A 10,685-nucleotide genomic window follows, 5' to 3' on the forward strand; every position below is an offset into this window, starting at 1 on the left:
GCGAGTAAAGGCTTATTGTCTCCGTTCGGCTCCCGTAGAAAGAAATATGAGGATGCGGAAGTAGTTCTGACCTTACAGTCTGGTTCTGACAGGTCTTCAGGGTGTGTCTGTTTGTAAATTATAAAACAGATGGTTCACACAGAAATCTTCCTGTGAAGGAAATCATCCTGAACTCTCTCACACCTCAAGAGAAACTCTCTGACGGTAAGTTTGATTCCCTCCGTGACGGCGCAGTGATCTTTAATGATTCCGTTTGTACACCTGAACAACACCTTTATTTACCTTTGATCAGATTTACCTGACAGGTTCAACAGTGTAGGGCTAAAGGTGAAGAGTGTGATCGGCCTTTAAACAGGTTGACATGACTTCTCAAATTATTTCAAAATAAAAATACAATTAATCCATCTAGAGAAGTTTTTATTACTATGAGGAAGACGTTTCAATGTAAATGAACTACATGTTCAGAGGAGTTTGGCACAGGAAAAGTTTCATACTCAGGGAATAAACTTTGGTAATGACTAACACTAAATCTGACTGCCCAGATAAATAACAGCAGAAAAAGCATTTGAAAATGTTAACACATGAGCTGTATTTTACTTTCTTATGTTAGATTTCTTGTTCTTATATTTATGTTTGTATTAGCTTATAAGACCTGCAGCTGCTTTAAAAGAAATCTTAACAACCAAACAACCTCTTTATTACTCAGTTATTACTGACAGTAATAAGTCTCACCTGTTTACAAATTATCCAAATACAAATCTATTAGCAGGAATTAATTTATGTGTGAAAGAACTATATTTTGTTTGTGGTTATTGGCACGAGGATCCTCAGATAGATTTAAAACCTGTCAGGGTTAATGTTTCTTTTACTGTGGCTGAATTATCTTATGTTTTTAAAAACAGTTTTTCCTTAAGTTAGGAATAATAAGATATCAAGGCTAGATTAAATAATATAGTTTGCAATCTGTGTAACAAATGTGACTATGATAAAACTGTAAATTGTACTAAACAGATATATTACATATATAAAAATAATGTAGTAGAAAAAAGTATTTTGGGATAATAATCTATGAGCAGTGTTTCCCTTTAATCATCTTTTATGTTGATGTATTTATATTTTCATGTAGTGTTGGAGTTCTCGAGATCGGTCTTGTCTTCAGACTACAGGAAATACATTTAGAATCTGGCTGCTTGAATGTCGGCCGTGGCAGGTATAGTAAGGGTCGTCTTTTCCGCATGGCAGAATTAGATTTCCATCTATTATTTAAAAAAATACCCTTTGGCAAAGTTTCTGAAACATCGCCCAATATTTGGTGCCAAGACTTCTACTTTTATCGTCATGGAATCGATGCGGTTTCCTCTGTAAGTTTGAAATTCTGGTATCGTGACAACAACACTACTCCGTATAGATTTCAGAAGTGACGCACAGAAAGAAAGAGAGCCGCTGTGGAGAGTGAGGAGAAAACAATCAGGCCTTGGAGGAAATAGTCAGAAGAAGATATGAGGCTTTATTTTAAGTTTGTTATTTTTATTTTATTGCTCCGTCCTCTCTTGTTTGCAGACACGATGGCATCACCGAGCCCACTGTCCAAGGCCAACACCAGCTTCTCTCTGGCTCTGTTCAAGACGCTGAGCGATAACGACAAGACGGCAAATATCTTCTACTCTCCTTTCAGCATCTCGTCTGCTCTGGCCATGGTGATGCTGGGGGCCAGAGCCAACACGGCTGCACAGATGTCGGAGGTACAAAACACACACACACACACACACACACGGCTTTCATGAACACTGGGAGCATTATTTGATGCTTCCTGTAAAAGCTTAAATAAAGGTTTTATCATAGAGTATAAAACATGCTGTTTCCTTACAGTGGAAATGCAGTGACCTCCTAATCAGGTCAGCTACGCGCCATATTTAATAACTCTTATTCTTTAAAAAATCAAAATGGAAGAGTCAACAAAAACTTCTGTGTCTGTCTGTCATTTGAGCTACTCTGCAGACTGGTCATCATGATACCATTACAGTAAACATCTCTGCTGTAAAAACAGGCTTTTTAGAATGGGTGTGTATGTGACTTCCTGTACTTCTGCAGCCAGCCTCTAGTGGACACTCGAAGAACTGCAGGATTTTGCACGGCTTCATTTTTCAACAGCGGAGGTTGCTTCTTGGTTTGAACAAACTTCACACAGACTGTAGTTTGTTCGACTGACGAGGCCGAGCCTTTAAGAGAAGGAACTCTTCATTAATGCTTTCAGCCATGTTGTTGTTGTTGTTGTTGTTGTTGTTGTGCGTCTCTGTAGGAAGGGGGGGGGGGGGGGGGGGTGAACTATGGGTGCCCAAGGGAAGAGGAAGTTAAAGAGAAATAATAACAAAGACCACTCACTTCACAGTAATGTGAAGCATGTCTTGTGTCATGAGTCCGTCCGCTCGTCTCTGTGACAAAGTGAACAATCAGAGCGGTGGGCGAGGAAGGGCAGAGGCCTCGCTCTGCATGAATCACCACTTTTTCCTCTCAGCGTCAGCAACAAAGACAAAGATCTGTTCAGACTCTGACTCCGTTTTACGTGGGGGGGGCTGCTCTGTGTTGTGTTTCCATAGCAACGTGACATAACATGGAAGTGCTAAGGCAATAAAGATGTACAGTAGGTAATGTGTACACCTCATCAGTTCACATTATGAAGCAGCAGACGTGTCCACTTGTCTGTCATGCAATCATGTTAAATATTCTTCAACTCTCGGCTACGTTATTCAATAATGACTTTGTAGTCAGAGCGTAAACTTCTTCTACGCAGCAACGTAAACACAGCAGAGGTCGAAGTCAGAGATTAGAGCCGCCGCTCCTTCACATCGAAAGGAGCCAGCTGAGGTGGTTTGGGCATCTGATTAGTATCCACCTGGACACCCCCAACTGGGAGGAGATCCGGGGGTCTGGCCTTGCAATCCCCCAGGTGGAGCTGGAAACTGTGATGGGGAGAGCGAGAAGTCTGGGTTGACTTACTTCGGCTGACACTTCATGAAAATGTTCAAACTCTACAGAGAAATATAATACCTTTCAGAAACGTGCATGTTAGTAGATATGATCAGTGGAGATAGAAAAGGTAAATGAATGACTTAATAAATGGGAGGGCCTGCTGCTATGGACATCCCCCCCCCCCCTTCCCCCCATTTTTTAGAGAGCAGACTGTTCACTCTGCAGAGGGGGTTTGAATGTAGGTGGAAGTGAGCTGGTTGTAAAAGCAGAACTTTAGTGTCATTTTTTCTTTTTTAAAGGATTCCTAAAGAGAAGCCACACCCTGTGTACAGTCAGGCCGCTGTGAGTGTTTGGGCGAGGCAGAGCTTCATCTTCAACCAACCGTGTTTCTGAGGAAAGAATCCCAGTCATGAGATAATCAATCAATCAATTTTTATTTGTATAGCGTCAACTCATAATCTATCTCTATAAGTATAAGTATAAGTATCTTGAGACACTTTACAAAAAGCAGGTTAAAGACCTTACTCATTGTTATGTTACTAAAAGCAGGTAAAAGACCTTACTCATTGTTATGTTACAAAGAGCAGGTAAAAGACCTTACTCATTGCTATGTTACAAAGACCCGGCCTATCCATCATGAGCATGAGATAAGAAGACGTTGTGTAAATAATTCACAAGAGGAGATTACAACAGACTGATGAAAGTGAGATGACAGACATGAGTGATAAAGTGACTCCCAGCAGGAACAGACGGATTCTTATTGCAAAAGATTTACTCTTCATTGTTACAACACTTGATCAACGTAATGTTTCTCCTCGTGGTGCAGACCACCATGACAGAGCTGCAGAAACGCTGAAAGGTTTACAGACCGATGCAGAGCTGGCTAAACACTGAAGCTTCAGAGTCCACCGCACCACAGTTTGATAATTAATGTCCGGAAGTTGTGAAAAAGTTCAAGACAATTTCCCTGAGCTAAAAGTGATGTTGATGAAGCATCGGTTTGACTTCTTTCTTTCATCCTGGCTCTAGTTTCCCCGTACTGTGCTGAAGCACGATTGCTAACGATGCATGACGATGGATTGCATTCTTAAGTTTCCGTATCACTGCACATGGCTACTTTTTCATCAGTGAAGACCAGCAGACATGACCTCCCCTATTTATTATTTACAAAGTGCTGTGGAATATCAATGTTAACATAAATGTCTTTACAAGGTCAAGGCACGGCCGGAATATCTACAAGCAGCGATGGTACTCAATAATCAGAATCAGGTTTTATTGCCAAGTACATTTACACATAAAAGGAATTTGACTTGGTGTATTGGTGCTAAACAATTAACAAGGAAATAAAGCAGAACTAGCAACAACTTAAATAATACAGAATAAGAAGATATTACAATATAGAAAATAGAATTTAAAAATGTAAAATATAAAAATAAAAAATAGCGGTGATGAAGGGCCCTCGCACCCCTGTGCATGTCGGGGTGTGTTGCGACCGCGGGAGTGCAGCAGCAGCGGAACGTGGCTAAGCAGCAGACCGTGCAGTCCAATTTGTGTAAAAGTCATACTATGGTATGCTGAAATAGGCAGCGTAATGAAGATCACAGAACATTTTGAGGTAGAGCAGTTCAGGATGGCACTGTCATGATAGCTATGAAATATGGAGCAAATTGAGCATTCTATATAGGATGTAGTACTTATTCCTTGCAGGAGGGGGCGCTATGGTTAAAGTTGACTTTTGTTATGCCAATGTGTTCAGAGGCCAACCCTGATCATACCTGTGAAATTTGAGGCAGATCAGACAAAGTATCTGAGAGTTACAGCCACTTCCTGTTTGATGGCGAGTGATGCATCCGTATGGCGACAGTGTTGGACGTAGGCGTTTGAGCTTGAAAGTGTTGTATGGCCAAGGTGTTAGCATGGTCCACACCAATTTTGAGCGGGAAATGAGCTACCTTGTAGCAATGGCTAATACTAACTGAGAAGCAGTAACTTCCTGTTGTCAACAGGTGGCGCTGTGACTAATCGAAAGATTTAAATCATGGATGTGTTCAGGGCGGACCCCGTATCATGTATGAGAAATTTTAATATGATTGAACACTGCATGGCAGAGATATAAGCATTAACTTTTTGGGCAAGTTGCCAAAATGCACATCAAACTTTGAACGCACGCCATAGCCACACCCTTTAATGAAATAACGTGCAGAGCACAACAAGATATGTTGAACACTAGAACACACTGACACTAAGTTTGCATGAATATAAGTACAAAATATGAAAACGAACAGTCTTCATGAACTCACGGTTACTTGAGATATACAGGAGCTTTACAAAACTAGCAAAAGAGCATGGGAGCTAGGGACAAGCCATGACAGACATAGGCTATATGAACGTGGCGATGAGCTAAGCTAGCGCTCATGAACATCATAGCTAAAGTAGGCCTACATTAAAACCTTCAAAACACATTAAAAACACATCCTGACACACTTAAGGATGGCGTTAGCTTCCACATGCTATAGAAGAATATAGAGACCACATGTATTTGTGACATTTACTCACCTGTAAATAACAGGGAAATAATGAGACAACCACAGGTAGCCTATAGTGTTTATAACCTCCAGAACTCAAACAGAGACGCACAAAGCCTGACTTCCCAGTGAACGTTGCACCCTCAGGTCCTCTGCTTCACCAAGGCGGAGAAGCCTCAGCCTGCAGCAGAGCAGCAGATGATGCAGATGCAGCAGCAGGTCCAGTCCATTCTGCCAAAGTTCCTGCTGAAGGTGGAGTGCAGGAGAGATAAACTAACGCAGAGGTGTTTTACTAACTTCCTGAGTGGTGTCATCTGGTGAGGGGAACCTTAGAGATGAAGATCAAATGGGTTGTGGAGAGTTTTCATGCTTGTTTTCTTCCTGCTTCGCTCCCATACACAGCTGTGTTCAGATGCATTTGGGAGAAAACATCAATGCAAAGTTGCAGACATGGTTTTTTAAGTGTGAATCCAGCAGCTCAAACGTCTGTGTTATTACATTTTATGAAGGGACAGAGTTCTGGCTTTCCTCTTTGCGGCCTCTTCCTGTTTTATCTCTTCAAAGCAGAAGCTGGAATCGACAATGTGGTGAAACCGAATTGTGTAAAGTTTCATATTCTGATATCACAACATATCAAGAAAAACACACATCCCTCTGTTTCCTATTTTCTTTGATAAAACATAACCACATTTAGCAGACGTCCTTGTGACTGATGGGTAACGTCTTGCTGATTTGGATTCACACCAGCTGAAAGTCTTGAATTCTTACTGAGAGAGAGGCCTTTACGCCAAACCATGAAACTAACAATGGTGGAGGGATGACTGGTGGAGGGATGACTGGTGGAGGGATGACTGGTGGAGGGATGACTGGTGGAGGGATGATTGGTGGAGGGATGACTGTAGGAGGGATGACTGTAGGAGGGATGACTGTAGGAGGGATGACTGTAGGAGGGATGACTGTAGGAGGGATGACTGCTGGAGGGATGACTGTAGGAGGGATGACTGGTGGAGGGATGACTGCTGGAGGGATGACTGCTGGAGGGATGACTGTAGGAGGGATGACTGCTGGAGGGATGACTGTAGGAGGGATGACTGCTGGAGGGATGACTGTAGGAGGGATGACTGCTGGAGGGATGACTGTAGGAGGGATGACTGCTGGAGGGATGACTGTAGGAGGGATGACTGCTGGAGGGATGACTGTAGGAGGGATGACTGTAGGAGGGATGATTGGTGGAGGGATGACTGTAGGAGGGATGACTGCTGGAGGGATGACTGCTGGAGGGATAACTGTAGGAGGGATGATTGGTGGAGGGATGTATCTCAGAGTTTTGTAAACATTAAAAAAAAAAATCTACAAGAGCAGAATAATTGTGCCCAACTTTAAAAACACTGAAATACCCGTCCCAGATTTCCACCAGCCTAATCCAGTAAAGTGTTTATTAAACACTGGTTCCTCACTCTTTGTAGTTATGTAACAGCTCTCTTCTTTCTCTGCAGTGTCTGAAAACTCAGGAGTGTCAGGATGAAGTCCACGCCAGCTTCGCCCTGCTGCTCAGCGAGCTCAACAAGGCGGACGCTCCGTATGCCCTCAGTGTGGCCAACAGGCTGTACGGGGAGCAGTCCTACCAGTTTGTTGAGGTGTGTGTGTGTGTATCAGTGTGTGAATAAGTAGAGCAGGCGTGGTTCGTTTACATACCGGTAATCTGGAGTGAAGCAGGGCTCAGGAGTGATGGATGACGGGTGGACAGACTGTGGAGATATGTTTCAGCCATGGATTCCAGTGACTGAAGTCAAAGAAATGATTGTGTGTGAATAAGAGTGAGTAATGTGTCGGGTTGTTTGTGCTAACAGGACTTCTTAAACAGCACAAAGAAGCACTACAAGGCAGAGCTGGAGTCTATTGACTTCATCAGAGGTTTTGAAGCTGCAAGAGTCAACATCAACAGCTGGGTGGAGAGCAAGACACAAGGTAGATCCTACACATGAATACACACTGATGAGTTAGTTTGTAGACCAGATTAGTCTTTTATCAAATGCAATCAAAATAAAGAGCCAGAAAAGCTTCAAATGAGGCAGGGCACGTTTACTCATAGAGCAACTCACAGTGCTTTAAAAACACAGAGAGTTAAAAACATCATTAAGCAAAAAACAGACATTAAAATACAAAATATATAAAAATATGAGCCCAACAGGAAGAGGTTTATCCTCCTTTAAATTGATCTATGCAAACAAAGGTTCTGCTTAGGCCTCCGTCTTCTCCTGAGGATGCTTACTGACACTACTTTGGGCTTTTTATGCCTTTATTTTAGAGATAGGACAGTGAGAGTCAGAACTCAGGAAGGGGGAGACTGGTCGGATTCGAACCCGGGCCACCCGCACTAGAGGACTTAAGCCTGTGTGCATTGAGCGCTATCGTTGGTGACGCCCTGACACTTTATATTTTACGGGGCCTTTAACCCTTCTAATCTCCACATTTCCTCCACATTCTGCAAGACTCTGTCAGTCTTTCTGGATTTTCTTTTACTCGAGATCTATCTTTATCCTAAAGCTAATCGAAACGCTCTTTACCCATGAGGTTACTGCCTGCCTGTTCGGACGTGCGTTCTGTTGTGTGACAAAGCTTCACAGCTCCGTCTACTTCTCAGGTAAAATTAAGGACTTGCTGGCTCAGGGCTTGGTCGACAGCATGACCCGGCTGGTTCTCGTCAACGCCATCTACTTCAAGGGAAACTGGGACAAAAAGTTTCAGGAGAGCTCCACGCAGGACGCTCAGTTCAGACTCAACAAGGTAACACCAATCACATGGTCAAACACTAAAGTCAGAAAAATACAGTGACTATTAGACGACACTGCAACAAGAAAAAGCGCCTCTTATCGTTTTTTGTTGATTTCAGAATGAAACCAAGACAGTGAAGATGATGCACCAGAAAGCAAAGTTTCCTTTGACCTTCATCCCTGAAGGCAACTGTCAGGTAAATTGTTACAGCTTCCACCCACAGGACATGCTCGTTAGGTTTACTGGTGACTCTAAGTTACCCGTAGATGTGAATGTGACAGCTGGGATCAGCTCCAGCCCCTCCGGGACCCTGAATGGGAAAAGTGTTATAGATAATTGATGGATGGATGCATTGATGTCTGAAACCCTCTATCCAACAGATCCTGGAGATGCCTTATAAAGGAAAGGAGCTCAGCATGCTCCTCTTCCTGCCCAATGATATGGAGAATGGTACAACAGGCCTGGGGAAGGTAGGACCCAAACACAGCTGAGCACATTAAGAAACCCATGAGAGCGAACACAAACTGATCATTTGATTTTGTTCCCACGTCCAGCTGGAGAAGGAGCTGACGTACGAGAACTTTGTTGACTGGACTCGTCCGGACATGATGGACGTGCAGGAGGTGATGGTGGGGCTGCCTCGGTTCAAGATGGAGGAGAGTTACGACCTGAAGAACGTCCTGATGAGCATGGGGATGGTGGATGCCTTCGACATGGGCTTGAGTGACTTCTCAGGTACAGAATACATTTTTAAACAAAGAAGATTATCAGATTCAATGTGCTTGAAAAATCAACGTGCTCCCTCTCCTCTGTGACAGGCATGTCTCCTGCAAACGACCTGGCCCTTTCCAAGGTCGTGCACAAGGCGTTTGTGGAGGTGAACGAGGAGGGAACGGAGGCGGCTGCAGCCACCGCTGCCATCTTGATGCTGCGCTGTGCCATGCGTCCTTCAACCTTCATCGCTGACCACCCCTTCCTCTTCTTCATCAGACACAACCCCTCCATGAGCATCCTCTTTGCTGGAAGATACTGCTCCCCGGAGTGAACGCTGCACTTTTTTCTTTCTCAACAAATACGTCTGCAAGAGTAATGTTGAGAATCTCTCCAGAGTTTACAGATGGTCACTCTGAGCTCCCGTCCTTTTTTTTTTTGCAATACTAGATTCACAAGTTAAAACTGTGGTGTTGGATTTCTTTACTGCTCTGCATCACTTGTGCCTTCTTGAACACCGTTGCACTGTTTCTGTTTTGCACCTTACCTCCTCTGAAAGATCTGGTTTACTTTATGCCTGTAATACACGTTTGACCCTTTTTGCTGCAGTCCCTGTCTTATTACCATTAAACACTTTTCTCAAACGTTACTCTCTTCTAAAGAATCTGCCTTTATCATAATGTCTACCGTGAAGTAAAGTAAGTATTTTACATCGACTGTACTTTAACACCATATGAAGGTTTGAAGATTGTAAACTTTTCTGCATAACATGCAACACCAGAGCTCCTTTTTTAAGTCAACCAAAGAGAATAATGTGATGACATCACATTTTCAAAGTTGTAATCAAGCAAAGAAAGTGATGCATGTAGTGATTGTCGTTATGCATTTGATGAATGAAGGCTATAAAGAACTTATTAACCTGGCATGAAGTCTGTAATGAGATTACACGTGAAATAAAAAGAGTGCTTTGCAAACGTTTGGTTCTTTACATTCTTTCCATGTTCTCAGGTGTGCTTCAGTCTCCTGTGATATCAGGTATCAGGAGTACTTTGACCATTCAATCATAAAGAGTTAATACTACACTGGCTGTCTTTGAGAAGTCCTCATCATCAATGGCTTAACTGTTAATGTTTAACATGAACATACTGTTGTAAGGCTCTGATCAGTTTCATGATATAGAGAAGAAGTCTCCTCTTTGTTCAGGCTGCTCTTCACCTGCTGCACACAAGTCTTTCTTTAAATACTTTAAGCATTACTCCATACATGTCTTTTTTATACATTGAATTAATTAGTTCTTTTAGATGGTGCATCATTTCTAGGATTTACAGTACATTATTTTTTATACTTTATTAATCCCTGAGGGGAAGTTTGTGTTTTCACCGTGTTATTGAGAGAAATGCTACTCATACACACGTGCTCAAACAGAACCTGTGGACATGCATTCATGGAGAACTGTGGGGCTGTTACATAAGGAGCATAAAGAGTCGATAGTACTCTGGAAGTGACCTGGCACCTCTCCAGAAATCACACCAACTTTGATACTTTGGTCGTCACCAGGCCTTGAGCTGGCGACCCTCAGGTTCCCAACCCAAGTCTCTATAAGGACTGAGCCACTGCCACCCCAAAGATGTTTAAATTAACCCTAAAAGGTGTTTCTGAGTAAAATCCTGAAGGTCTCATACCATACATTTTTTTGAATTTCCC

The 10,685-nt window shown here is 42.7% G+C and overlaps 1 protein-coding gene across 3 annotated transcripts; it reads left to right on the top strand.

The window, feature by feature from the left end:
* The first annotated feature begins 44 nt into the window (after positions 1-44).
* Positions 45-9,955, top strand: LOC132993926 (leukocyte elastase inhibitor-like). 3 transcript variants are annotated; one of them, XM_061063913.1, is made up of 11 exons: positions 55-204; positions 1,127-1,210; positions 1,561-1,742; positions 5,643-5,747; positions 6,992-7,132; positions 7,346-7,463; positions 8,140-8,282; positions 8,389-8,466; positions 8,651-8,740; positions 8,825-9,005; positions 9,089-9,955. In XM_061063913.1, the coding sequence occupies exons 2-11, from the start codon at positions 1,195-1,197 to the stop codon at positions 9,313-9,315; spliced, it is 1,281 nt and encodes a 426-aa protein (XP_060919896.1). In that variant the 5' UTR covers positions 55-204; positions 1,127-1,194; the 3' UTR covers positions 9,316-9,955. The 3 variants fall into 3 exon arrangements, with proteins under 3 accessions (XP_060919897.1, XP_060919896.1, XP_060919898.1); XM_061063914.1 differs by lacking the exon at positions 1,127-1,210 and having other exon boundaries at positions 45-204; XM_061063915.1 differs by lacking the exon at positions 5,643-5,747 and having other exon boundaries at positions 56-204.
* The last annotated feature ends 730 nt before the right edge of the window (positions 9,956-10,685 follow it).

The sequence above is a fragment of the Labrus mixtus genome, chromosome 19 (assembly GCF_963584025.1).
Source record: "Labrus mixtus chromosome 19, fLabMix1.1, whole genome shotgun sequence".
NCBI lineage: Eukaryota > Metazoa > Chordata > Actinopteri > Labriformes > Labridae > Labrus > Labrus mixtus.